The sequence below is a fragment of the Muntiacus reevesi genome, chromosome 18, assembly GCF_963930625.1.
Source record: "Muntiacus reevesi chromosome 18, mMunRee1.1, whole genome shotgun sequence".
NCBI lineage: Eukaryota > Metazoa > Chordata > Mammalia > Artiodactyla > Cervidae > Muntiacus > Muntiacus reevesi.
The window spans coordinates 35,313,259-35,341,079 of NC_089266.1; the positions used below are offsets into that span (position 1 = coordinate 35,313,259).

At 48.5% G+C, this 27,821-nt stretch overlaps 4 protein-coding genes and 1 long non-coding RNA gene across 10 annotated transcripts in view; 2 read left to right on the forward strand and 3 right to left on the reverse strand.

Annotated features, from left to right (window-relative positions):
* Nucleotides 1-9,980, reverse strand: part of PELP1 (proline, glutamate and leucine rich protein 1) — a 47,480-nt gene extending 37,500 nt beyond the window's left edge. For 2 of the 4 annotated variants that reach the window (XM_065909739.1, XM_065909741.1), the window contains exon 1: nucleotides 9,645-9,980. The gene's annotated coding sequence lies outside the window, so the exon portion shown is untranslated. The other 2 variants (XM_065909742.1, XM_065909740.1) reach the window with 2 other exon arrangements.
* On the forward strand, nucleotides 9,947-11,828 carry MED11 (mediator complex subunit 11). Of its 2 annotated transcripts, none has more exons than XM_065909751.1 (3): nucleotides 9,947-10,192; nucleotides 10,350-10,480; nucleotides 11,309-11,828. In XM_065909751.1, exons 1-3 carry the CDS (start codon nucleotides 10,084-10,086, stop codon nucleotides 11,444-11,446), a joined length of 378 nt encoding a protein of 125 aa, XP_065765823.1. In that variant the 5' UTR covers nucleotides 9,947-10,083; the 3' UTR covers nucleotides 11,447-11,828. The 2 variants fall into 2 exon arrangements, with proteins under 2 accessions (XP_065765823.1, XP_065765825.1); XM_065909753.1 differs by having other exon boundaries at nucleotides 9,947-10,168.
* Nucleotides 11,829-12,175: 347 nt separating this feature from the next.
* On the reverse strand, nucleotides 12,176-16,063 carry CXCL16 (C-X-C motif chemokine ligand 16). The gene is made up of 5 exons (XM_065909750.1): nucleotides 15,548-16,063; nucleotides 15,080-15,218; nucleotides 14,679-14,761; nucleotides 12,927-13,349; nucleotides 12,176-12,472 (listed from the first exon to the last, which is right to left on the reverse strand). Exons 1-5 carry the CDS (start codon nucleotides 15,612-15,614, stop codon nucleotides 12,405-12,407), a joined length of 780 nt encoding a protein of 259 aa, XP_065765822.1. The 5' UTR covers nucleotides 15,615-16,063; the 3' UTR covers nucleotides 12,176-12,404.
* Nucleotides 16,064-16,356: 293 nt separating this feature from the next.
* Nucleotides 16,357-21,700, forward strand: ZMYND15 (zinc finger MYND-type containing 15). Of its 2 annotated transcripts, XM_065909744.1 has the most exons (13): nucleotides 16,357-17,296; nucleotides 17,712-17,946; nucleotides 18,037-18,192; nucleotides 18,410-18,570; nucleotides 19,078-19,230; nucleotides 19,552-19,632; nucleotides 19,769-19,885; nucleotides 20,005-20,093; nucleotides 20,181-20,279; nucleotides 20,458-20,611; nucleotides 20,694-20,752; nucleotides 20,982-21,142; nucleotides 21,499-21,700. In XM_065909744.1, exons 1-13 carry the CDS (start codon nucleotides 16,711-16,713, stop codon nucleotides 21,668-21,670), a joined length of 2,223 nt encoding a protein of 740 aa, XP_065765816.1. In that variant the 5' UTR covers nucleotides 16,357-16,710; the 3' UTR covers nucleotides 21,671-21,700. The 2 variants fall into 2 exon arrangements, with proteins under 2 accessions (XP_065765816.1, XP_065765817.1); XM_065909745.1 differs by lacking the exons at nucleotides 20,694-20,752; nucleotides 20,982-21,142.
* Nucleotides 20,430-22,541, reverse strand: LOC136149472 (uncharacterized). Its single transcript, XR_010659677.1, has 3 exons — nucleotides 22,306-22,541; nucleotides 21,787-21,825; nucleotides 20,430-20,518 (listed from the first exon to the last, which is right to left on the reverse strand). It is a non-coding gene; the product is annotated as an uncharacterized lncRNA (long non-coding RNA).
* Between the last annotated feature and the right edge of the window lie 5,280 nt (nucleotides 22,542-27,821).

The window sequence follows — 27,821 nt, forward strand, 5'->3', positions numbered from 1 at the left end:
CCTTATGGCAGAAAGTGAAGAAGAACTAAAGAGTCTCTTGATGAAAGTGAAAGAGGAGAGTGAAAAAATTGGCTTAAAGCTCAACATTCAGAAAACTAAGATCATGGCATCTGGTCCCATCACCTCATGGGAAATAGATGAGGAAACAGTGGAAACAATGGCTGACTTTTTTGGGGTGGGGGCTCCAAAATCACTGCAGATGGTGATTGCAGCCATGAAATTAAAAGACGCTTACTGCTTGGAAGAAAAGTTATGACCAACCTAGAGAGCATATTAAAAAGCAGAGACATTACTTTGCCAACAAAGGTCCATCTAGTCAAGGCTATGATTTCTCCATTGGTCATATACGGATGTGAGAGTTGGACTATAAAGAAAGCTGAGCACAGAAGAATTGATGCTTTTGAATTGTGGTGTTGGAGAAGACTCTTGAGAGTTCCTTGGATGGCAGGGGATCCAACCAACCCATCCTAAAGTAGATCAGTCTTGGGTGTTCACTGGAAGGACTGATGTTGAAGCTGAAACTCCAAAACTTTGGCCACCTGATGCAAAGAACTGACTCATTTGAAAAGACCCTGATGCTGGGAAAGATTGAGGGCAGGAGGAGAAAGGGACGACAGAGGATGAGATGGTTGGATGGCATCACCGACTCAATGGACGTGGGTCTGGGTGAACTCCGGGAGTTGGTGATGGACAGGGAGGCCTGGCGTGCTGTGGTTCATGGGGTCGCAAAGCGTCGGACATGACTGAGCACCTGAACTGAACTGAACTGAACAGCATACTATGCACTCTTCTATACCTGGCTTTTTTTCCTTAGTCATGCGGCTAGAAGAGCATTCCTTTAGCAATCCATATACATCTATCTCATTCTTTATTTTCATTTATTTATACATTTGGCTGCATCAAGCCTTAGTTGTGGCACATGGGCTCTTGGTTGTAATACACGGGGTTTAGTTACCCTGTAGCATGTGGGATCTTAGTTCCCACACATCTTAGTTCCCTGACCAGGGATCAAATTTGGGCCCCCTGCACTGGAAGGCAGATTCTTAACCACTGGGCCACCATGGAAGTCCCTAGATCTCCCTCATTTCTTTAAAGAGTCGCCTGGCTTTCACTGCCTAGATGTCATTTACTTTTCAGTTGTCTATCGATGAACATGAAGGATGTCCACTCTTGCTAATTCAAACACTGTTACAATAATTATCCTTGAAAATATGTCTTTTCTCACATGCAAAGTGCATATGTAAAGCAAACTAATAAAAGTAGAATTGGTGGGGGAATTCCCTGGGTGTGCAGTGGTTAAGACTCCTCATGCTTTCACTGCCGAGGGTCCGCTTTCAATCCCTGGTGGGGGAACTAAAATCCCACAAGCCGCAAAACACGACCAAAAGAAAAAGTAGAATTGGTGGGTCAAAGAGGGTGAGCATCAATACTATATAAATAACAGATAACCGACAAGGACATAGGGAACACACTCAGTGTCTTGTAATAACCTAATATAGTGGAAAAGAATCTGAAAAAGTATATATAGGCTTTGTAGGTGATGCAGTGGTCAAGAATCTACCTGCCAATGCAGGAGACATAGGTTCAGTCTCCGGGTTGGGAAGATCCCCTGGAGAAGGAAACAGCAATCTGCTCCAGCACTGCTAGAAAATCCCACAGACAGAGGAGCATAGCGTGTTATAGTCCATGGGGTTGCAAAAAAGTCAGACATGACTTAGCAACTAAACAACAAAGATATAGGAACTTCTCTTGTGGTGCAGGACGTAGCCCCAAGAAAGTATACATACAAAAAAGTACATATATTTTTAGAGTATATATATATAATTGAATCACTTTTCTGTACACCTGAAACTAACACAACATTTTAAATCAACTACACTCCTATAAAAAAATTTTTTTTAATGAGAGAAAAAAGGGTGAGCATCTTTTCAATCTCTGGGTCAAGAAGCTCCCCTGGAGAAGGAAATGGCCACCAACTCCAGTATTCATGCCTAGAGAATCCCATGGACAGAGGAGCCTGGTGGGCTACAGTCCCTGGGGTCGCAAGGAGTCAGACACAACTTTACCAACTAAACAACAACAACAAAATTATTGACTACATATTACAATTTAAAAACTCATGAATTTTAAATTGTAATATGTAGTCAAGTACAATCAACTTTTTTTTTAAGAGCTTCTTGGTTTTTTGTCACAAAACTCTTGCCCCTTTGGCTTTCTCACAATTTAACACTTCCTTTTCTTTCCAGATGAAACTTCAAGATCATCATATCAACCACCATCTCAGCAGCTTCAAATGTTCCTCCTTTCACAAAACCCACTCTCAAACCCCACCCTTGGCTCTGCCTAACCAATACCTCACCCTTCTCTGCTCCAACACAGGGTGGCTGAGGCACTGCCAGAGAAAAATTGCACAACCACAGTTACTTGTTCATTCATCACATTTTTTTGGCCATGCTGTGTAGCATGTGGGATCTTAGTTCTTCTCACCAGAGCCCCCTGTGCTGGAAGTCCAGAGTCTTAACCACTGGACCGGGGACTTAACCACAAGTCCTTCAACAAATATTTTTAACACATCCTAGGTGCCAACACTGGGTTAAGCGATGGGTATGGATCTGGGCCACTACAAACTTACGGCTTCTAACCTCAGCTGGGCCCTCAATACCTGTTAACTCCCAGTCCCCCTCCCCTCCATGTCCCTGGTCACCTCCTTTCTCCTTCTCCCACCCTACTCACTAATTTTCCAAACCTTTCTCACATTCAGAGTGATTTCTCCCCCACTTTTCACAGAGATTAGGCTCTAAAGGATAAATGAATCCCATTTCCTACCGACAAGCACTGACACTGTTTCTCCTACACCACATACCTCCTCCTGGGCCAGCCTAATCTCTCCATCTGTGCTCAGATCACTCCCCTCCCAACTCCTCTGAGACCCTGATTCAGCATGACGCACCCAGCTCTTCAACCTCTGCCTCTCTCTCTACTGATTTTTCCTCCATGGTAAATAGACTCGCACAGGTCTCTTTCATTAAAGGAAGAAAGGGAGAGAAGAAGGGAGGAAGGGAAGAAGGGAGAGAGAAAGAAAGAAAACCAAAGAAAAAAACATTCCTCCACACTTGGGACTCTTTCACAGTAAATTATTTCTCGAGTTTTTCCTCTCTCACTTTTCACATTCATTTAATTTTTGTTTTCAAAGCTGTATACCCACACAGTGGAAGGAGTCAAATACAACTACAAGGCCTATCACAATAAAAAGTAAGCCCCTTCCCTCTCTCCAATTTCCTTCTCCTCACAGGCAACCACTCTCACCTCATTTAGATGTTTCTTTTGGTATTTACTCCGTATCTCCAAACATGTTTATTTTGCTACTTCTTCATGCTTTCTGTCATGTAAGGTGAAGTCTGAGCCCCTTTCACCATCCCCGCTGCTCCAGCATGGGATACTCTCTCAAGAGCATTCTGTCAACATTCAGGATTTATTGCAAATGTTATCTGGAGCTGCACTATGTGGTATATTGTGATTACCCTTCTCTATTGCACAACTGTTTTCCCTGAACAACTGTCATTTTTAAAAGTTGCTTATTCTCTGAATTTATCATTAATTCTGCACTATATTCTCCTCCAAAAAAATCTATGTATCCTCTCAATTCATTAAAAAAAAAAAAAAAAAAAAAACAGATATGATCTCCTCTATCTCCTTGAAAAAAAAAATCTCTTCAAGAGCCGTCTAACTTGGGTCTAACTCTAGTCACCTCCTGAGAAGCATACTTGGGAGACAAACTTGAGACCCTGTACATATGAAAATGTCCTTATTCTGTCTTTGTTATTCATAGTGGAGCTGTTGTGACAGCCTAGATACTCCCCAAAATCTAATCTATTCTCCCATGGTGCTAGAAAAATATTGATAGTCAACCACTTAAGTAAGGAGTGGATTTCTCCAAACCCTGGAGCTGATCTGAGACCACATGACTGAGTTTTCTTCACAGGAATGTGAGTAAAAATTACATGGGCCACTCCCTAGCCAGACCTCAGAGACAGGTGTGCCTCCTCCATACTTTCTCTTCTGCTTTCCTGCCAGCTGCGATCCATGGATGGCAGCAATCCAGTTACGACACCGCAGGCAGCAATGCCCCAGAGCAGCGTCTCTCCATGGTTACTGTCCACAGAGAGCATCTGGGGATCTTCAAGCACAGATACTGATGCAGTGGGTCTTGGCGGGGCCTGAAAGTCTGCTTTTCTATCAAGCATCTAGGTAATGCCAATCCTATGGCCTGAAAAAACAGATTTTTTAATTAATTAATTAATTTCACTATGCCGTATCTTAGTTGCATCATGTGGGCTCTTTAGTTGTGGCATGTGAACTCTCAGTTGAGGCATGTGGGATCTAGTTCCCTGACCAGGGATCGAACCCTGGCCCCCTAAATTGGGAGTAAGGACTACTTAGCCACTGGACCACCAGGGAAGTTCCATGAAGACCATACTTTTGAGCATAAGAGCCTAAAGGATGGCAGGGCTGCACTGCTAGCCTTGGTCTCTGATTTGTGGAAAATACTGAACTACTCACAATGAACTGTTTTCTGAGAAAAAATTAAGTTCTGTTTGGTTGAGCCACTGCATTTTTAGCCTCCCTGAAGCACAGCTTCAGTAGAGAACTGCAGGCTGGAAACCACTTTCCCCCAAAATGTTGAAGGCACTGCTCCACTGGTACAGAGTGTTACTATTCAGAGGCTCAGTGCCATTCTGATTGCTGATCTGTTTTTTCTCTGGAAGCTTTTGCAAGACTTCCTTTTCTGAGACTAGTGATCTGACATTTTATGATGTGCCTTGATGCTAGCCACTTAATGAGCCCTTTTCATCTGGAAACACACGTCTGTTCATCCCTTTTACCTTGTTCTCTTACAGAATTTAAGCCCCTGAATTGATTCTCTAATTCTCTAATTTTCTTGCTCTTCAACCTTTTGCTCAATGTATTCCTTCCCTCATGGTTTTATTTTAAACTGTTTTCTTCCATTCAATCCTCTATTATAATGTGTGCGTGCTAAGTTGCTTCAGTCGTGTCCGACTCTTTGTGACCCTATGAACTGTAGCCCGCCAGGCTCATCTGTCCATGGGATTCTCCAGGCAAGAATACTGGACTGGGTTGCAATGCCCTCCTCCAGGAGATAGAACCTGAGTTTCTTAAATCTTCGGAATTGGCAGGCAGATTCTTTACCACTAGCACCATGTGGGAAGCCCCAGTCTCTTACCTAATAGCATCAATGTTTTTTTCCTTAAGTTTTACTCTTTGTTATCTAAGGTGTTTGTTTATTTGTTTTCCAGTATATTTTGGCCTCTGCCTTTCAGGTTAGAAAGTTTCACCAAACATCTGGAAATCCTTTGTTTTAGATCTTTCATCATTCTTAAAAAAAAAAAATACTACATATTCTTGTTTTAATATTTATCTGGCTGCATCGGGGCTTACTGAGTTGGGCATACGGGATATTTCGTCATGGTGCATGGGCATCTCACTGCAGCACAGAGCCCCACAGCTCATGGGCTCAGGAGTTGCAACACACAGGCTTAGTTGCCCCATGGCATGTGGGCTCTTAGTTCCCGGTCAGGGATTGAACCCACGTCCTCAGCACCAGAAGGGTGATTCTTCACCACTGGACCACCAGGGAAGTCCCTGTCTGCTCATCTTTCAGGGGGATGTGCTAAGAAGATGACTAGAAGATCTGAGGATACAGTTGGGACTTACCAACTGTGGGTTTCACTGTCGGGTGATCTGGCTAACTGCTCTGTTGGAGAACCCCTGACGTTAATATCCTTAGGTCTTTCCTCTGAATAGTCAAATTCCCCAGGTAAGAGTCTTCTAGTCTCTGACCTGGAAGGTATAAGCCTCGTTGTCAGAGTTCTAGAAACCACCACTCAGTAAATAATTCACTCAATCTCTGTCTTCAATACAATCATACCCAGGTGCCCTCCATGAGAAAGACTGTTTTCCATCACTAACAAAGAAACCCCCAGCAATCTGATGAGTTGGGGGTGAGTAGCTGCTGAGACACATGAAGTAAAGGAGGAGATGGGGGTGGGGGGGGTCTAATCACTTCAAATAATCCTCCTAATTTTAGTACTACCTACATTCCAGCTAAAATGGACTGGAATGGGTGAAATTTAACTCAGACCATTATATCTACTACTGTAGGCAAGAATCCCTTAGAAGAAATGGAGTAGCCATCATAGTCAACAAGAGAGTCTGAAATGCAGTACTTGGATGCAATCTCAAAAACGACAGAATGATCTCTGTTCGTTTCCCAAGCAAACCATTCAATATCACAGTAATTGAAGTCTATGCACCGGCCAAGAATGCTGGAGAAGCTGAACAGTTCTATGAAGACCTACAAGACCTTCTAGAGCTAACACCCAAAAAGATGTCTTTTCATTATAGGGGACTGGAATGCAAAAGTAGGAAGTCAAGAGAGACCTGGAGTAAAGGACAAATTTCGCCTTGGAGTACAGAATGAAGTAGGGCAGAGGTAACAGACTTTTGCCAAGTGAACGCACTGGTCATAGCAAACACCTTCTTCCAACAACACAAGAGAAGACTCTACACAAGGACATCACCAGACGGTCAATGCTAAAATCAGATTGATTACATTCTTTGCAGTCAAAGATGGAGAAGCTCTATACAGTTAGCAGAAACAAAACCGGGAGCTGACTGTGGCTCAGATCATGAACTCCTTATTGACAAATTCAGACTTAAACTGAAGAAAGTAGGGAAAACCAGAAGACCATTCAGGTATGACCTAAATCCCTTATGGCTATACAGTGGAAGTGACGAGTAGATTCAAGGGATTAGATCTGATAGACAGAATGCCTGAAGAACTATGGATGGAGGTTTATGACACTGTGCAAGAAGCAAGAATCAAGACCATCCCCAAGAAAAAAAAGTGCAAAAAGGCAAAATGGTTGTCTGAGGAGGCCTTATAAACACCTATGACAAGAAGAGAGGAGAAAGGCAAAGGAGAAAAGTAAAGATATACCCATTTGAATGCAGAGTTCCAAAGAATAACAAGGAGAGATAAGAAAGACTTCCTCAGTGATCAAGGCAAAGAAATACAATAGAATGGAGAAAACTAGAGATCTCTTCAAGAAAATTACAGACGTCAAGGGAAAATTTCACACAAAGATGGGCACAATAAAGAACAGAAATGGTATGGACCTAATAGAAGCAGAAGATATTAAGAAGAGGTGGCAAGAATACACAGAACGATACAAAAAAGATCTTCATGACCCAGATAACCACGATGGTGTCATCACTCACCTAGAGCCGGACATCCTAGAATTCGAAGTCAAGTAGGCTTTAGGAAGCATCACTATGAACAAAGCTAGTGGAGGTGATGGAATTCTAGTTGAGCTATTTCAAATCCTAAAAGATGATGCTGTGAAAGTGCTGCACTCAATATGCCAGCAAATTTGGAAAACTCAACAGTGGCTACAGGACTGGAAAAGGTCAGTTTTCATTCCAATCCCAAAGAAAGGCGATGCCAAAGAATGCTCAAACTACCACACAATTGCACTCATCTCACATGCTGGCAAAGTAATGTTCAAAATTCTCCAAGCCAGGCTCCAACAATATGTGAACAGTGAACTTCCAGATGTCCAAGCTGGATTTAGAAAAGGCAGAGGAACCAGAGATCCAATTGCCAACATCCATTGGATCACCAAAAAAGCAAGAGAGTTCCAGAAAAACATCTATTTCTGCTTTACTGACTATGCCAAAGCCAAAGTTTATTGTGGATCACAACAAACTGTGGAAAATTCTTAAAGAGATGGGAATATCAGACCACCTTATCTACCTCCTGAAAAATCTGTATGCAGGTCAAGAAACAAGAGTTAGAACTGGTCATGGAACAACAAACTGGTTCCAAATTGAGAAAGGAGTACGTCAAGGCTGTATATTGTCACCCTGCTTTTTTAACTGATATGCAGAGTACATCATGAGAAATGCTGGACTGGGTGAAACACAAGCTGGAACCAAGATTGCTGGGAGAAATACCAATAACCTCAGATATGCAGATGACACCACCCTTATGGCAGAAAGCAAAGAAGAACTAGAGAGCCTCTTGATAAAAGTGAAAGTGGAGAGTGAAAAAGTTGGCTTAAAACTCAACATTCAGAAAACTAAGATCATGGCATCTGGTCCCATCACTCCATGGCAAATAGATGCGGAAACAGTGGATATAGTCGCAGACTTTATTTTGGGGGCTCCAAAACCACTGCAGATGATGACTGCAGCCATAAAATTAAAAGACATTTGCTCCTTGGAAGAAAAGGTATGACCAACCTAGACAGCTTATTAAAAAGCAGAGACATTACTTTGCCAACAAAGGTCTGTCTAGTCAAAGCTATGGTTTTTCCAGTAATCATGTATGGATGTGAGAGTTGGACTATAAAAAAAGCTGAGTGCAGAACTGATGCTTTTGAACTGTGGTGTGAGAGAAGGCTCTTGAGAGTCCCTTGGACAGCAAGGAGATCCAACCAGTCCATCCTAAAGGAAATCAATTCTGAATATTCATTGGAAGGACTGATGCTGAAGCTGAAACTCCAATACTTTGGCCACCTGATGTGAAGAACTGACTCATTGGAAAAGACCCTGACTCTGGGAAAGATTGAAGGCAGAAGAAGAAGGGGACGACAGAAGATGAGATGGATGGATGGCATCACCGACTAAATGGACATGAGTCTGAATAAACTCCGGGAGTTGGTGATGGACAGAGAGGCCTGGCACGCTGCAGTCGATGGGGTAGAAGAGTTCGACAGGACTGAGTGACTGAACTGACTGACAGCCCAGCTGCACTGTAATGCCATTGATTTAGGGGTAAATCAAGTTGCTTCTAAGATCGGTTCACTGCTGGTTTAGTTAACCATATGACTTTCTGTTTTTCTAGTTTCTATCGAAAGTTTTGCTATTATTAATAACTCCTCTCTTTCCTTGACCCCTTTCTTAAATCCCCTTATTGTATAGGATTTAGAAAACGAGTGAAGTTAAATGCTAGATCCCTCAAATTTAACTAAAAGCCTCCACTCGATTGCTAACCCTGGGCAAACCGGCTTCATTCTCAACCTTCCCTAAACTGTCAAAATTGATCTTTCCTGAAGATCTTTCCTTTATTTTGCCTTCAAAATAAAGTTCAAATTCCTTAGCTTGCAAGCCATTTTCTGGTCTGGCTCCCCACTCCGATCTCCCCAGTCACACCTAGCCACCAACCACGCTGCGTTCACTCCAGTCAAACTTACTGGACTTCCAATGTGTCGGCCCCTCACAGCACTACGCGATCGCTGTGACTTTCCCTTCTCCACTCCAACCTCTCAGCCACCTGGTTAAGCCCCAAATGCAGTTCAAGCAACATTTCCTCCTAACATTTCCTCCTAGAATCCTGTCTCTGTTCCTAGAAATACACCCTGGGCGTATCCCTAATAAAGCACCTATCCACCCTCACGTGAGAGTCCACCTCACTCACCTTTGTATCCCCAGAGCCAACCACATAATAAGCAATCAGAGAGGGAAACAGCTGACAGGATCAAGCGCCTCAGAATATATTGACAGTCCGTGTCTTAGCGGAGCTCCGGGTCAGAGGGAAGCGCTACGGCGAATGTCACACTCACCAAGTCGTTTTCCCCGGGCCCCGATAGGTGGCGGAGTGGGATAGGCAGACGGAGGGTCCATGGCTGTCCAGTCTGTAATACCCCAGAGGTCCTACCATCATCACCTAGCACCCGCAGACGCTCAAGAAATTCTTGTAGAAGAAATTAAACAGACCACAACAGTGTTGTGAAGGTAGACAGGTCTGAATGGCCTTAGGCTGGAGATTTTCCGATACTCCGTCTTACCACAGGTGGTCACGCGGTGGGGTCGCGCAGCAGGGCATGCGCAGGAGACCCTGGTAGTTGTAGTTCACCAGGTAAAACGAGAAACGAAAGACCACGCTGAGCATCCTGGGAACTGTAGTGTTGGCTAAGGTGCGCCCTCTGCGCAGGCGCAAGTCGACAGTCACTTCCGGGCGCTTTTCCGTAGTATTTCTCAAAAGAAAACCCCAGGGTAACGATGGCTACCTACAGCTTGGCGAACGAGCGACTACGCGCCCTGGAAGACATCGAAAGAGAAATTGGAGCCATTCTTCAGAATGCAGGTTCGAGATACGACGACGAGAGGGGTAACGAGCGCGAGAGCAAGCGTGACCGCTTGCACATGGGCGGCCCAAATGGGGTTGGAAGGGATCCTAACTGGGTGTAGGGGTGGATGGGGCTGGCCCTGGGGCGGGGCTATACTGGCAGTCTCCGGATAGCCCCGCCTGCTCTCCTCTCTGGCAGGTACCGTGATCTTGGAACTGTCCAAGGAAAAAACCAACGAGAGGCTCTTAGACCGACAGGCAGCGGCCTTCACCGCGTCGGTGCAGCACGTGGAAGCGGAGCTGTCGGCTCAGATCCGCTATCTCACTCAGGTGTGTTTGGTGGGACGTGCTACGCTCCCACCCCAGCTCTCTGCCTTAGCCTTATCCTTCAAGAGTACCGGGCAGAGCTTTGGTCCCCGGAGCCAAGCAAGACCAGCCCTTCCCAGCAGGCCCGTCGATCCTGGCAGCATCCCTCCCTTCCAGGACAGGTTTCTTGTGTCACTGAGTTGCGTCACATGAGCCAGTGGGTGGGAAAGTCCTGGGAGAGGGCATCTAAACAATACGAAAGCTATAGGATTTGCCCTTAGACATTTGACCTGACCTCAAGTGTATAGCGCCCCAGATGGCTACTTCATGAGAAAAGGAACAGGACTGAAAGGGTTCTGAGGTTATTACAACAGGAAGCACCATGTACTAAACTTGTACAGTGTGCTAGACATTCTGCATTATCTAATCCTATAACAACTCTGAAAAGTGAAACTGTTAGTCTCTCAGTTGTGTCCGACTCTTTGTGACCCTGTGGACTGTAGCCCGCCAGGCTCCTCTGTCCATGGAATTTCCTAGGCAAGAATACTGGAGTGGGTAGCCATTCCATTCTCCAGGGGATCTTCCCTACCCCGGGTTTCCTGCATTGCAGGCAGACTCTTTACCATGTGAGCCATCAGGGAAGCCCATAACAACTCTCGGAAGTAGTTACAGTCATCCCCGCTTTACAGAGGAGGTTAATAGAAGTACAGTGATGTGACCTAGGTAATCCAGCTAATCATCTGGCATAGCAAATTCAAACTCAGGGAAGAAATGAGGCAAAAGACCTGATGACTTGTTGGGGAGATGGCTGAGGGAAGGGGTGCTTCATTGATCAATCTGAATGTCCTGTAGGTGGCCACAGGGCAGCCCCACGAGGGCTCCAGCTACTCTTCGAGGAAGGACTGTCAAATGGCCCTGAAGCGAGTGGACTATGCTCGCCTCAAGCTCAGTGAGGTGGCCCGAACCTGTGAGCAGATGCTGGAGAACTAGGCCAAGCCAGTGAACAGCTTGGAGGGAGAGCTCCACATACACCCCAGAGCAGAACCTGGAGAGCGTGGGCTGCCCTGTACCTGCCGTACTGGTCAGAGGCCGTGAGGACGAGGGTGCAGAAGGTGTGAAGGAAGGCACTTGGAGACCAAGCCCATGCACAGCTGTGCCCTAGCTCCTCCAGCACATTGCTCTTGCCATGCGCTTCACTGAGTACGGACAAGCTCAGACAGGCGACGGAGACTCAGACACCCAACCCACTTCCTCATGTCCCTGCCCCAGGCTTCCCGCAGACTTGGACCAAGGAAGACACATTTTTGGTTCACTGAAAAAGACAAAATGAGAACTAAGGGTTTTGCTCATAAAAATAATAACACTAAAACAAGGAGCTCAGACTCTCATTGGGGCATATATGGTGATGTAAGGGGTAGAGGAAGTAAAACCAGGCTGCATGGCAGCTGCTGAGGAGGGAGGGTGGAAAAGCCCAGGCCTTTACTGTGGGGTCAGGGCAGGAAGCAGGAGAGGGTGGAAGCTAGGGAGGAACACTGGGGTGGTGTGAAGTGACAAGAGCAAGATATACGGGTCTGGGACATGGAGGCTGGTGGGGGTTGGGAGGAGATGTTGAGGGGGAAGATGCCAGGTGGCCATCAGCAGAGAAGCTGAAGCCAAGAATCAGGCATGATTAGGGGGCAAGGGCATAAGACCCATGTCTGCAGAAAGAAGAGCCAAAAATTATAAAAATAAGTTTTAGTAGTTAAAAAATATGGAATGTATACAAGACATAAACAGCAATTTTATATCATGGTATAAAAGAAATCCAAAAGAACAGAGAAAAGGTCTAAGAGAGGTCAGTGGCTGGTTAGTTGTGAATTAAACACTGACCAATAAGTAAAGAGTGTCTGCCATGTGCCAGAAATTGTTCTAGTATATTAATTGATGCTGAATAAATCATAATCTACCCTCAGAAGATTCCATTCTGTGCACTGGTTCGTCTGCTGCAGGTGTATAAGTATAATGAAGCTGCAGGATCTGGAAAAGATAAAGAAATTAACAGATGAGCTCTGAGATCAACGGAAGTTGGGCAGGGTATCAGGGGCAAGGTGTGACAGCTTAAACTGGGGAATCAGAGTCCAAAACATTAGCTATAGACCAGGTATACAGCAGGTGCTCAGCAGTAAAGATCTGTGAGTTGAATGAATGGCTCCCACCTTCCTCCACAGCTTCATCTCCCACTAGTCTGCTCTAGCTGCCACCTTGATGTTGCTCCAAGCACTGCCTGGCTTCGAGGGCTGGTCCCCGGGCCTGTGATGGCGTCCCTCCCTCCCCACTCTGTAGTTGGGCTGACTCTTCACTCATCGCCTGTGGTCCATGGTGCAGGCATTGTCTGTATCTGTCTCTGGGTCTGCCTGAGAGCTACTGCTGGCAGAATCCCTGCCAGGGAGGCTCTGGGTCCCTGGAGGAGGGGTTCAGAAGCCCAGTTTACCTGGGGGATGCTTCAGGGACTGCTTCCTCCTCCGCTTGCACACCACGTAGAGTAGGACTCCAGTGAGGAAGAAAATGATGGCCAAGAGGGACAGCACAGGCACCAAGGCTGATGTCCCAACTGTAGGACCCACTTTTTCTTTCAGCTGCTTCTGGTTCTCCCTGGCCTCAGGGTCTGCCCCCAGACTGTGGCCTGAAGTGTAAGTGGTAGTTTCATGGGTGGGGATGAGCTTGTTGTCCAAGGACAGTGCTCCTTCCAGAGGGGTGGGTGGTTGCTGGGTATGCTGCAGGGTGGATGGCAGGTACGTCCTGGAAGTGGTGACTGTGTCTGAAGGTGCCGCTTCTGTGGGCTCAGGAAGCTGAGTGCTGCGAAGAGGTGCATCCCCGTGGCTGGCCACCACCCTAGCTTGAGCATGTCCACATTCTGAAGAAGCAAGAAGTGAGAAATCAGGGCTACAAGGGGACAAGGTGAAGAACTAGATAAGAGCGCAGGGTAGTGGGTCAAGGAGAACATCAAGGGAATAGCAGAAGGCCAGGAAAGGAGGGTTGAGGGAAAATATGGGGAGATAGAAGTGAGCAACTACAACATGGAACCCCTGGGGTGATCATGCTCTGGGAAGTCAGGACACCCCGGTTAAAACCCAAACTCTGCTACAAAGTAGCTGTGACCTTGCCCCTTGTCTCCTAACCTCTCTGGGGGTCATTTCTTTTAGCTGTAACTTAGAGATAATTTTAGTAACAAAGGCCAGAGTAGCCAGGAAGAGTAAATGAAATCAGATAGGTGCTGGGACCTGGAAGAACACTTGGTGTTTTAATGGTTGTGTAATTATTTTAGGAGTAAAATACAACCAGCATATCAAATTTGTGACTTCACAGGTGGTCCTGTTTAGGACAAGTTGCCATTAAGTTTTTCAAAAGTGGCTGTATACACTTATTTATTCATTTCATTGTTTTAAAATTTTACCTCAAAGGAACAATAAAATACAGAACTCAATCCTTAATAATATACATGGTAAAATGTCTGGGAATAAAGTATAAGCAAGCCTGCACTTACTTGGAAGTGCACCAAAAAGATATTAGGCAGATGGATGAGGGATAGAGGGATGCATAGACAGATGGGTGGGCAATAAAGCAAATATAGTTAAAATGCCTTAAACTCAATATTATAAAATATAAAATAAATTTGCTTTATTATGGACATATATAAAATACATCAAATATAAAAATCAATCAGAATTAGGTGGTGGTTATATGGATGTTCACTGGACAAATCTTTCAATTTTTGTACATGTCTTCAAATTTCCATAATAAAATTGTTCTTATTGTTTAGTCATCAAGTCATGTCTGACTCTTTTGCAGCTCCATGGACTGTAGCCCATAAGGCTCCTCTGTCCATGGGATTTCCCAGTCAAGAGTGCCATCTCCTTCTCCAGGGGATCTTTCCAACCCAAGGATAGAACCCACTATCTCCTGCAATGGCAGGTAGATTCTTTACCTCTGAGCCACTGGGGAAGCCTCCACCATAAAATACTGGAACATAAAAATAGTGCCTTGATTTCAAGAACAACATTAAGTAAATGCACAGTGATAGGATGCATTAGCAAAAATCATGAAAGTGATGGTGAAGCGTTTATGGTAAACAGGAACTTAAGTCAAAGTATACTGAAGAGGAAAGGGTTGAGGCAAAGAAGGGTGTAAGGTGGACCCACGGAGCCCTGAGGACAGGGCCTGGGGAAGAGGGGAAAGCTCTCACCTCCACTATCAAAGCAGCGCATCAGTTCCTGAACCCAGCGGTCAGTGCTGCCTCCACATACATTTCTGTAGGGTAGCTGGAACCTGAGGAACGACCTGATCTCAGATGTGTCCCCACTCTCTGCCCCACCCCCGCTATTCTCAGCTCTTTCCTGGTTCCAGAAGTGAGGTCACTCCCGAGCTTCAGCAGTTTCTGCTGGGACTGGGAAATTCCAGGTAGGTGGGACAGGGGAAAAGGGAAACTGAAGGTGCAACGAATAAGGGCGAACGTGACCTGGAGGAGTGGGGCGGGGGTTAGACACCCTCCCAGGAGATCGAGTTTGACCAGAGGATCCTGAAGGGCGGGGGCGGGGAGGGGGGATGTACCGGCGCAGCGCTCGCATGGGTGGGTGGTGAGATTACCTGACGTAGGAAGTACAGCGCTGATATGCCTTCAGGTGTTTTCGGAGATTTCCCATGAGTTGCTCGTTTCGGGGGGAATGGGAAGAGACTCTAAGATCGCAGAGACAACGTCCAACCTTGCTGCCTTCGTTGCCATTGCCTGAGCGGGACCGAAGTGGTTCGCACAGGCCCCCGGTTCAAGGGACTCATGCAGCTGCTACTAAGACTTCAACCCACAGCCTCCCCTAAACCCCAGGATCTGAGCCCCGACCCCGGCTCAACCCACGCTTCACTCTCCCCAAATATGTCCGTAATCACACCTGTACCCAGGTGTTCCCCAGCCCATCTCCAACCCCAGGCAGCTGGCCCTCCCCCTGCCCCGGCTGCCTTGGGGACCCTGGCTCCCCACTTACTCAACTCAACCCCGCGGCGCTAGTGCCTCCCTCCCATTTCCTTCCCCGGATTCGGGGATCCGGGCCCTTGACGAACCTGGAGAAGTGAGACAAGTTACAAATAGTAGGACCAAGAGGAACCGGGATGCCCGGCCCAGAAGCATCTCTGCCCGCCGCGTTCTGTCTGACTCCCCGACGTTCTCCGGAGCCGGACGACCAGCCGGTTTCTCAGTGGCTTTCGCTTCCTTCTCCCGCTTCCCTGTGATTCCGCGGGACACGGCGGTCGTCGGCGCCGGGGCCGGCCGGCGGAGGCAGGTCGCGAGGGGGCAGCGCGTCCCTCCCGGCGTCCTCACAGTCTCAAATCTACAGTGGGGTCAGTACCGTCGTAACCGCGTGATCGCCGGCCTGGGGGCGGCGGGGAAACTCCGGGAGGTGGAGTTCCTCCGCCAGCACCCCCGCACCCAGCCCAGAGCCTCGTCGAGGGGGTAGCCAGGAATGATGGAAGAAGGCGAGAGAAAGCGAAAGGAAGTCCAGGGTGCACGGCTAGGCGCGGCTGGACGGCAGCACTGCCCCGCCTGCCGCAGAGAGGCTTTCGCGTTTTGACCCGGGTCCTCTCACGTGGCCGGAGTGACTGGCAGCACCAGTCCGCGCGCCCCACGGCGCAGACACTGACCCGGGCGCCTCCGCGCTGCGCAAGACTTTGGGGCGTGGCCACCCGAGCAGCCGCCCGTGGGCTCGGGCAGCCTGACGTCACACCGCACCCCGAGGTATTTACCTTCGAAAAGTGGTGGCGGCTGCAGGTACCGGAGTAGTGGAGCGGCTGGGGCGGGGGCTAGGTGTACCGCGGTTCATCGCCAACCCTAACCCGGTCCAAGGCGAAGGGATGCCCTGCCTCTGATGCTCCTCCCACACCCCACAGACGAGTCCAAAACTCTTCCCCATAGGATTAACTCTCTCCCACTTCGATCCTCAATTCAATTCAGCCCCTACCTTTGAGGGTTTGAACCTCAGATTTGGAGCCCCAAATACTGTCTCCCTCCTGACTACTCACTTATAACCTAATCACCCACTTTCAAGTCTGGCCCCATTCTCATCCTGAACTTGCATCCTCAGCCCTGAAAACTCTTTTCTGGCTCCCAACATCCATCCATAGTTACCACCCTAAGCGACCCCTCCAACCCACACCATCCCGGGTGCCTCTCCCTCACCATACATCGCTTCCTCTGCTCAGTCTGACCCAGGCCCTGTGCCCCTGAAGACATGGAGTTTGTGTCTGGATACCGGGATGAATTCCTTGATTTTGCTGCCCTCCTCTTTGGCTGGTTCCACAAGTTCGTGGCAGAGCGCAGGGCTGTAGGGACCAGCCTTGAGGGTCGCTGGCGGCAGCTGGAGGCTCAGATCAGAAAGTTGCCCCAGGACCCGGCCCTTTGGGTGCTCCACGTCTTGCCCAACCGCAGTGTGGGCATCAGCCTGGGGCAAGGGGCAGAGCCAGGCCCTGGACCAGGCCTGGGGGCTGCCCGGCTGCTGGGAGATGAGCCCCCACTCCACCTGCGAGACCTAAGTCCCTACATCAGCTTTGTCAGCCTGGAGGAAGGGGAGGAAGGAGAGGAGGAGGAGGAGGAAGAGGAAGAAGAAGAGAATGGAGAGGAGGAGGGTGCAGGCACCAAAAAGGTAGAAACAGAGGAGGATGGGGAGCCGGCCCCTAGCAGCAGGGAGTCCCCCCAGGAACCCACCCCTCCAGGGGAGCCAGAGGAGGCCGAGCAGGAGGCTGGAGGTGGCGAGGATGGCCACGAGGACAGGGCAGAAGACGAACTGGGGCCTGAGAGGAGGAAGGGACCGAGAAGTGGTAAGAACCCAGGATGACTCTGCCATGCCCCCTGCCCAGCAGACCCCCCCCTTCTGAAGCCCTCCTCTGCCCCCTCAGAACACAGGAGTCACACATGGGTGGTCCTCAGACCACTCTGGCCTGAAAAGATGTTTTCATTGATCCACATTTTTTTTTAAGTCTCACCAACTTTAAATATTAAAAGAAAAAAAAATTCCAGAAGTCGGAGTTAACACCTCAAGAAAAATGTGAAGTTCCCACAGCACACCCCCACATTTCTGCCCAGCGGCAAATGCTGGCTCTGTGGAGCCGCCGTCCCCTTCCAATGAGGCCTGCCCTCCTACCTAGTCCCCTTCCTACCCCAGGAGTATCTGATTTGCTACCCTGCCCCTAACAATCTTCCCCCTCCACCCCCGGCTCTTCCTGTCTTCCGCAGTTGCTGCCCCCTTGCACCTTTCCTGCCTCCTACTGGTGACCGATGAACATGGCACCATCCTGGGCATTGACCTGCTGATGGAAGGAGCCCGGGGGAGCACAGGCAGGGGCTCGGGGGCTGAGAACCTGGCTCGTCGAGCCTATGCCCTCCTCTGCCACAGCATGGTCTGCCCCATGGGCTCCGGAGACCCCCGAAAGCCCCGACAGCTTACTGTGGGAGATGCCCAGCTGCATCGGTACAGAAAGCTGGCAGAGGGTGGGGAAGCCTGGGGGCTTGGGCTCCTGAGCCCCACCCCCATCCTGATGCCGTCTCCACCCTCATTCAGGGAGCTGGAGAATCTAGTCCCAAGGCTGGGAGTGAAGTTAGCCAAGACCCCGATGCGGACCTGGGGTCCCCGGCCAGGCTTCACCTTTGCCTCCCTTCGGGCTCGAACCTGCCATGTTTGTCATAGGCACAGCTTTGAAGTGAAACTGACACCCTGGTGAGCAACCTGCAAAGACAGAGTGAGGGGGAGGAAGGGCAGGCAAACAGAGAATGAGGAACAGAGAAACAAGAAGATGAAAAAATACCATGCTGTGATAGGCAAAGAGAGTACAAACAGACTGAGTGACATATGGGCAGCTGCAGGACAGATGGACAGCAGACAGGGGGCCTACATACACTAACACGGAGTACCCCACCACCTCCTATAACCCCAGCCCCCAGTGCGGTGCTGTCTTGTACTGTGGAGAGGCTTGTCTCCGTGCGGACTGGAAGCGATGCCCAGATGATGTAAGCCACCGATTCTGGTGCCCAAGGCTTGCAGCCTTCATGGAGAGGGCTGGAGAACTGGCAACCCTGCCTTTTACCTACACCGCAGGTATCACAAGGAGGTCAGAATGGATGGGGTAAGCAGAGCCAGGTCTTTGGAACAGGGTCCTGGGCTTGAAGGTTAAGTGCCTGTTATTTCAGTCTTGATCCCTGGAGTAACAGCTGAGAGCTGGGTATTTGGGGCTGGGAGCTAGACCCCTGGGGCTGGAGATAGCCTCTCTGGAGCTGAGGACTGAGTGCCCAGGTCCCTGAGAGAACTTAGGGGATTCAGGTAGAAATACAAATACTTGCTTCTCAGCTTCACAAGCTGGCAACCTGAAACAAATCACTTTACTTCTTAGAGTTTTTCCTCACCGGTAAAACAGGCAGATTAGCAAATGTTAAAACCTGGAATTGTTATATGGCTTCTGTGGACTATGCTGTCCACTCAGGAATGTTAGTTCTCTGCCTGACTGGAAGCAGACTCGGGCCCAGGGTCCTGGGGAGAGGCTGCGGTGAGCCCAAGTCCAGAATCCTGGCCACCGGGCCCTCAACCCCTCCCCTCATCCTTCTCCAGAGGTGACCAGTGAAACCTTTAACAAGGAGGCCTTCCTGGCCTCCCGCGGCCTCACTCGTGGCTACTGGACCCAGCTCAGCATGCTGATTCCAGGCCCTGGCGCCCCCAGGCACCCAAGGGGCAGCACACCCTCCCTCAGCCTTCTTCTCCATGGTGCGTGGGGCCGCTCTCCAGGCATGAGTCCCTCAGACTAGAGGGCAGGAGGGGAGACCAAAAAGTTGTCCAGATCCTAGATAACCCCTCCACATACACACCAGGTCCCCCCCGCCCCCAGCACCAGGGCACTGCCTGCCCCTTCCCAACCCTCAGAAAAGTCACCCCTGCCCACCCTCTCCAGAAGCCCCGTCCCTAAGCAGTTCCCCAGCCCCCTGCTGCAGCTCCAGGTCCTCTCAGGGAACACAGCTCCTTTGGAAGAAGGAAGCAGCCAGGTGGGGATCTCCCTGACACCAGGCTCATCATCTTTCATCCTCACAGGAGATCCTTGCCAGCCTTTCCAGGGGTATGGGCCCGCCCTGATGCCTCCAGTGCCCCCGGATTCACCCAGGGGCCTCTTTGGTGAGCCGGAGGGGCCCTGAGGGAGCTAGCGGTGGGGGTGCGATCTGGAGGGCCAGAGGTCTTGGGTGACTGAGAAAGGAGGCTGTTAGGCTGGAGGGGGCCTGAGGTCAGGTTCCCAGTGGCCTACTCTCCCCAGGCTCGTGGCAGGATTACTACACGTGGCGGGGCCTCAGCTTGGACTCCCCCATGGCCGTGCTCCTCACCTACCCGCTGACTGTGTACTACGTCATCACCCACCTGGTGCCCCAGTCCTGTAAGGAGAGCCAGGGCAGGGGGGAGGACTGCGTGGAGCAGAGGGGTCAGGTGGCTGGTAGGGGACAGGAGGGAGGGGAGGAGGAGGCCGTATTTTTAAGTGTCTAGCTTATCACCCAGTCCCTGAGCTCAACATCCAGAACAAACAGTCACTGAAAATCCATGTGGTGGAGGCTGGGAAGGAGTTTGACCTTGTCATGGTGTTTTGGGTAAGCCCCTCCAGGCCTGAAGAGTGGGCGTGTGGGTGTGGAGGTGGACATGGGGTGGGACCCAGATTCGCCCTCTTTGCCCTTCAGGAACTCTTGGTCTTGCTCCCCCATGTGGCCCTGGAGCTGCAGTTTGTGGGTGATGGCCTGCCCCCCGAAAGTGACCAGCAGCACTTTACCCTCCAGAGGGTGAGGGTTGAGTACCCCCTCCCCCTGTCCCTCACCCCAATCTCCAGACTTGGTCCCTCTGCTGTCATCCTGGTTGGGCTGTACCCTTCTGACCCCTGCCTTCTCTCCCCTGTCTTACCTGACACATCTTCCAGCACCATCACTTCCACTGGCTTCTCTCCCCCTTCTGACTCTCCAGGATGGCCCTGAAGTATCTGTCCGCCCTGGTTCCGGCGTATCAGCACGGCTCAGCTCTGGGACTAAGGAGAAGGGGGTCCACAGAGACCTGCAGATCAAGGTGTCTGCAAGGCCCTACCACCTGCTCCAGGGGCCCAAGCCTGACTTGGTCATCGGTAAGAGCCGGGGGTGGGAGTGTGGAGAAGGTGGGAGGAGGCCATGGAAGCTAGCTTCTCCCTGCTCTCCTTCCCTCCGCAGGATTTAACTCTGGCTTTGGACTAAAGGACACTTGGCTGAGCTCGCTGCCCCGGTTACAGGTGGGGGATGGGGCAAACGAGACCTTCTCTCACCTGCCGCCTGGTCCCTTATTTTCTAAAAGTGTCTTCTTCCCCATCATCTGCTCCACAGACGTAGGGTGCACCCACGGGTCCTCCTGGACCCTGTGTCTGCCTCGTGCCTCTCCCCATCCCAGTCCTCTGGGTCCCCGGGAGGTATATGGGGGTGGGAGCTTTTCTGTGAGTGTCTGAGGCCCCGCTCCCACCCCAGTCCCTCCGAGTGCCGGCCTTCTTCACCGAGAGCAGCGAGTATGGCTGTGTGATGGACGATCAGACCATGGCGGTGGCCACAGGAGGGGGGACCAGCCCTCCACAGCCCAACCCTTTCCGCTCCCCCTTTCGCCTCAGAGCGGCAGACAATTGTATGCCCTGGTAAGGCCTTCGTACTCTCTGGCTGCTCATCCTGAAAAGCCCACCTCAACCCTCGTCTCTATGGTCCTGGGGCCCTCCTGGCCCAGCCCTACCCCCTGCTTCCTCCGCCCTCACTCCTCACGACCCCCACTGGAGGGTTTCGACAACGCCCACACACCCCTCTTTAGAACCAGCTCACAAAATCTCTCTAACCCCTGGTCCTCTACCCACCAAAATATAGCCCTGATTACAGCCTGGCTGGCCCGCGGAGCCCTAAGCCTAGCCCCACCCCCCGGGAACGCAGAATTTAGAAACCCCGACCCTTGGGGGTATCCCAGCCTCTTGGCCCCGCCCCTGATGGAGCCACGCCCCCTCAGGTACTGCAACGCTTTCATCTTCCACCTGGTCTACAAGCCCTCGCAGGGAAGCGGGGCCCGCCCGGCGCCCGGGCCGGTGACTCCGGCCCCAACTCCTACCGCCCCTCCCGCCCCCGCCCGTAGGCGCCGAGGAGAAAAGAAACCTGGGCGGGGGTCCCGCCGGCGCAGGTGAGGGCCGAGAGACAGCAGTCCACCCTCTTCCCCCGACACGCCTCAGAAAGGAACACGAAACAGGGGAGGCCGAGGGCGAGGCCGGTTGGCGGAACAGGAAAAGCTGAATAAAATTACTTGTTTGAAATCACTGAGTCAACGGCTCATCCTTGGGTCCTTAAACGGAGAGAGGAGAAAAAGGATTTAAGGACGACATTTTCCTCCAGCTTTCTTCAGTTCCTCGACCGCTATCCCCTCTCTCTTTGCTCGGGATTCTAACCTTCCTGGGTAATCCCGTGCGTGCGTGCGCGCTAAATCGCTTCAATCCTGTCCGACTCTTTGCGACCCCATGGATTGTAGCCCGCTAGGCTCCTCTGTCCATGGGATTCTCCAGGCAAAGATATTGGAGTGGGTTGCCATTTCCTCCTCCAGGGGATCTTCCCGACCCCAAACTTCTTCTAATGTGTGTTGATAAGACACTTCCCGGCCCCAGGAACAATCAGGGACCGGATCCAAGTCAAGATAAGACCAAGAAACAGAAAGTGACTTATCTGGGGGGAGTGGTGGGGGAGGGGGCGCGGGGGCAGGGGAGGCATCCAACCTACTAGGGGCCGCACAGCCTTGGTTTAGATTCAGTGAAAGCCCCAGGCCACCCACCTGTCCAGCTAACCTCATGGCCATCCTTGACTCCACCTTCTTTCATCTTTCATGTCCCATAAGATCCAACTCCAGCTGAATGAGACTGCTGGTCACTCAACGTCCAGCAGTTTATGTCCAGTCCCACTGAAAAACGCTCCCTGTATCTCCTATTCCTTCCAAAACAGACATTCAAAACATTATTCTCTGCTTAAATCCCTTCAGTGACTTTCTTCTGCTTTTTAAAATCCCCATAAGCATAAGCTGGGCCTAAAGATGCTTGTCAAAAAGTATAGAAAAGGAAAAAATAGTGGAGAAACCTGGCAGACACCTCCTGAATCAACTGACAAAGATGTATGAGAAATAAGAAGTCATGCTGACATCATGCTCCCTGACCTGATGCAATGACAAGGCCACACTCCCACCCCCTCTGTAGTATTTTCCCCCAAATCCATAACTTTAGACTAATCACAAGAACACATCAGGAAAAAAAAAAATCCTGAAACAGTCTACAAAACACCTGACCACTATTTTCAAAAGATAAGTCACAAAAAGCAAAGAAAAACCAAGAAAGACTAACAGATTGGTAGAGACTAAGGAGACATGACAATTAAATAGGTTATAGTATCCTGGATTGGATCTTGAATGGAAAAAAAAAAGAATGGGAAAACTGGAGAAATGTGAATAGTCTGCTATTTAGCTAGTGGTATTATATCAATGTTAACTTCTTAGTTTTGATAAACATATCATGGTCATAGAAGAAGTAACATTAAAGGAAGATGGATGAGGAGTATTTGGGAACACTCTAGTGTCTTTGCCAAAATCACTGCAGATGGTGACTACAGCCATGAAATTAAAAAGATGCTTGTTCCTTGGAAGAAAAGCTATGACCAATCTAGACAGAATATTAAAAAGCAGAGACATTACTTTACCAACAAAGGTCCATTTAGTCAAAGCTATGATTTTTCCTGTAGTCATGTATGGATGTGATAGTTGGACTATAAAGGAAGCTGAGCACAGAAGAATTGATGCTTTTGAACTGTGGTGTTGGAGAAGACTCTTGAGAGTCCCTTAGACTGCAAGGAGATCCAACCAGTCAATCCTAAAGGAAATCAGTCCTGAATATTCATTGGAAGGACTGATGCTGAAGCTGAAACTTCAATAGTTCAGCCACCTAATGTAAAAAACCTACTCATTGGAAAAGACCCTGACACTGGGAAAGATTGAAGGCGGGAGGAGAAGGGGATGACAGAGGATGAGTTGATTGGATGGCATCACTAATGCAATGGATGTGAGTTTGAGTAGGCTCAAAGTAGGGAGTTGGTGATGGACAGGGAAGCCTGGCGTGCTGCAGTCCATGGGGTCACAAAGTCAGACACGACTGAGTGACTGAACTACTGAGTGTCTTTGCAATCTACCTATAAATCTAAAATTATTTCAAAATAAAATGTTTAGAAGATCAGACTCTTTAGTATGGCTTATAAAGTACCTCTCTTTCCATTATCCTCTTTTTTTCTAAATATTTTATCATCTAAGTTTCCAAATGCACAAAAACCCTGGGAGACTCGGCAGAATGAATCTCTATGTACCCATCACCCAGCTTCAACAATCACCAGCATTTTTCAGTTTTATTATTATTCCTTGTGATGATGTGATAATATAACAAATATATATTTGGTCTGCATCCTCCATTCTTGGCAGGAGAGCCTCTATGACCTGAGTGATAGAGGTGAGAGGAGCCTCTTCTGTTATTTGCAATAAGCCCCTTACAACCATACCTGAGTTTATTCTAATAAGGTGACTCTGGATGAGTATTTAGCTTCAGGATGGAGGTTAGATACCAGAGCAACCAACCACGTGAGTTATATCCTTTATAGTAAATCAGTAATAATTAGCATTATTACTAATTCTGAGTTCTGTGAGCAAAAATTACAAATGGAAATGGAATTTAGAGTTGGAGTCAACCCCAGAAAGTTGTTTCACTAGAGGCATGTGTGTGTGTGTTAGTCACATAGCCTGTCCAACTCTTTGTGACCCCATAGACTGGGGTTGCCAGGCTCTTCTGTCCATGGAATTCTCCAGGCAAGAACATTGTAGTGGGTTGCCATTTCCTTCTCCAGAGGATCTTCCTGACCCAGGAATCGAAGCTGGGTCTCCTGCACTGCAGGTGGATTCTTTACTGTTTGAGTCATCAGGGAAGAGCATAAGAAAGTCCAAACCCATAAGAAAAAAAGTGTGAAGTATGCATCCCTTGGTGATTATCTGTAATAGCTATAATCAAACTTAAAAAAGAGTTCTGGTTTGGACTTTGATGCTAGACTAAGTTCAGATTTGGGTCAGCCTGAATTTTGGCCACTAGCCTTAAAGCTATCCTCTAAGTAAAAAATTAGGCTGGGACAACAGAAAGTACCTCTAAGTCTCCTGGTCACCAAGGAAGTAGTTAGCATGCATGCTCATGCATGCTGATTCTTTGCAACCCCATGGACTGTAGCCTCTGTCCGTGGGGTTTTCCAGGCAAGAATATTGGAGTGGGTTGCCACTTCCTTCTCCAGGGGATCTTCCCAACCCAGGGATCGAACCCCAAATCTCCTGGATTGGCAGGTGAATTCTTTGCCACTGAGCCACCTGGGAAGTTAGCATGGGTGGGGAGGGCAAAAACCAAGAAACTCCTGAAACCAGGAATATAGTCGTGAAGGAGTTAGCTGCTTCATTTTTCAGACTAGTATCATCAGCTTCCTGAAGGACCTTTACTAAAATGGATTGTGAGAGTGACTAATTTAAGGGCAACATCATTGGTGGTAAATGCTGCAGTGCAGAAGAGTATGTTTGGGTCGATACAGGACCCACAGGTCCCTGTTAAACAATCACAGATGGCTCTACACCATCCAGACACAGGAGGCTATTCCTGAGGAATAGTCCTGAAGCTATCCAGTGAACCACTGGGTCACCTCATTAGCATAAACTCAGGTATAGTTAAAAGGGGTCTGTAATGAGTAACAGAAGACATTCCTCTCTATCACTCAGGAAAATTTCAAGGGGTTCATACAATTTTGAGCCAGAAATGTGGGGAAAAGGCCAAATATATATTTCTTTCTTTTTGGCTGTGATGGGTCTTTGTTGGGAAACTCAGGCTCATTAGTTAACACAAGCAGATTTAGTTGCCCAGAGGCTTGTGGGATCCTAGTTCCCTGACCAGGGATAAAATTTGAGTCCCCTGCATTGGAAAGTGAATCCTTAACCACTGGACCACCAAGGAAGTCCCCCAAACATATATTGTTTATATCAAAAATATCACACTCCCAGCTTTTTCCCAGAGTGTTGTAAAACACACCCGCAGACATCAGTTGTCTCACATGCATCCACAACGAATAAGGCCTTTGAAAAAGTGTAACCACCATGCCATTATCATACCCAATAAAATTAACAATTATTCTTTAACATTTCATCATCATATCCAGTTCATATTCACATTTCTTCAATTGTCTCCAAGATGCCTTTTACAGTTGGTTTGTTACAATCAAGAAATAAATAAGAGTGGCTTAGCAGTAAAGAATCCACCTGCCAGTGCAGGAGGCATGGATTCAATCCTTGGTCCAGGAAGACCCCATATACTATGGAGCAACAAATCCCTCACACCACAACTATTGAGCCTGTGCTCTAGAGCCGGGGAGCCTCAACTATTTAGACCGTATACTGCAACTCCTGAAGCCCATGCTCTAGCGTCTTCTAGCCACAGCAAGAGAAGCCACCACAATGAGAAGCCCAAGCTCTGCAATGAAGACCCAGCACATCCATAAATAAATAAATAAAAATTTTAAAACAAAGAAATAAAGAAGATCCACAGGTGGCTTGTGGTTGTGATGTCTCTTAAGTTTGGGTGTTTCGTTTTGTTTTTTTTCCTATAACAAGCCTCCTTCCCTTTTTTTATGTTCACGCTGAGTCAATGAGTAACTAAATCATTTGTCCTGTAGAATGTTCCTCATTCTGGATCGGGCCAATTACTTCCTCTGGGAGGTTTTATTTTATTTTATTTTTAATCTGTGCATCTGTATTCTCTAGTTCCCAAAAACTGGCAGCTAGATCTAGATAAAAATGCTCTTTTAATGTGGTCGCTGCCAACTCCCAAAGGCTGATTTCATCCCACTTCCTGCCCCTATCTCTACCCTGGAGCCAGAAACTCTAAATGAAGACATTCCTCAGTGTGGAACTTCCCCATTTTCTCGCACAACAAATTCCTTTACACTTAAAGGTCACTTCCTTAGAAGGGTAGCCTTCCTTGACCCCAGATGAGGGTAGACCCCCCTCCATAGTACCTTGTGCGTCTCTTAATGCCATACAAGGGCAGCCTAGGTCCCTGATGGATTGAGGGGAAATAGAACTTTTCGTCACTCCCTTTGCCAGAAAAATAATCTCTCGTTAAGTTCCTGTGCTCTCCTACATAGAATTACCAAAGCGTATTGCTATCTCCAAGTGGTAGCATTACTAAGGGTTTGTTTACTATTTTTTTTGCTGTCCTGCTCATTTTTCTTGCATGAACACACAGTACTTCAGTAATAAAAATGTTTAGATTACAAACAGCCTACTTTGATAATTGACTTACTAAATATTGATTGAATGCACACACGGTTTTGTGTTAGAGATGCAATGGGGAAAAAACAAAAGAATGGTCCTTGCTTCCATGAAATTTACAAGGATCTCTTACCCCCATCTTCTACTCTTTTATTTTCTTTGAGCACGTGTCACAGTTACTTTATCATGTCATTCATTTATGTTTATTACCCCTCCTCCTCCAATACACACTACAAACTAAATTCCATGAAAAGGGAAACCTTGCCAGTCTGATTGTAACTATGCTCTTTCACAGTGCCTGAGACGTAATAGCCACTTAGCATTTACTAAAGGTTTTCTTTTTCTTGGCTGGGCTGGGGCACAGATCTTTTCAGTTGCAGCATGTGGAATCTAGTTCCCTATCCAGGGATAGAACCTGGGCTCCCTGCCTTGGCGTCTTAGCCACTGGACCATCGGAAAGTTCTTCCAGAGGAATTCTAGAAAGCTGTTCCTGCTAGACTGGAGGGAAAGTGGACTATGAAAGAGTAAGACTTGAGACAGATGAGCTAGGAGTTTTTGGTAATAATATAGGTAAGAGCTGGCGGCGCCTTGATGCTGGAGACAGACAGGTAAATCCTGGGGCTAATGAGAAGGTAGAAATAACAGGTGGTGAGCAATCATACTGGAACAAGGTGGGGGGCAGAGAAGGAGCTGTAGGTTCCCAGTCAGGGCAACTAGATGGAAGGAGGTGCTGTGTGCAGGCAGTGGGGACACAGGAAGAGGAAGGGTGGAGCTAGAGAAGTTGGAAGGAGTGGGAGACAAAAGTAATGAATTCATGTTAAGTTTGAAATGCTCATGGAACCTCATGGTAGAGATGCTGGCAGGCAGTTAACATGTGAGAGAGGGAATTCACACAAAGAGGAGAGAGAATGAGGGCCCGAGGGAGAAGAAGTGGCCTTAAAGACAGAACCTTGGGGACTTTCCAGGTG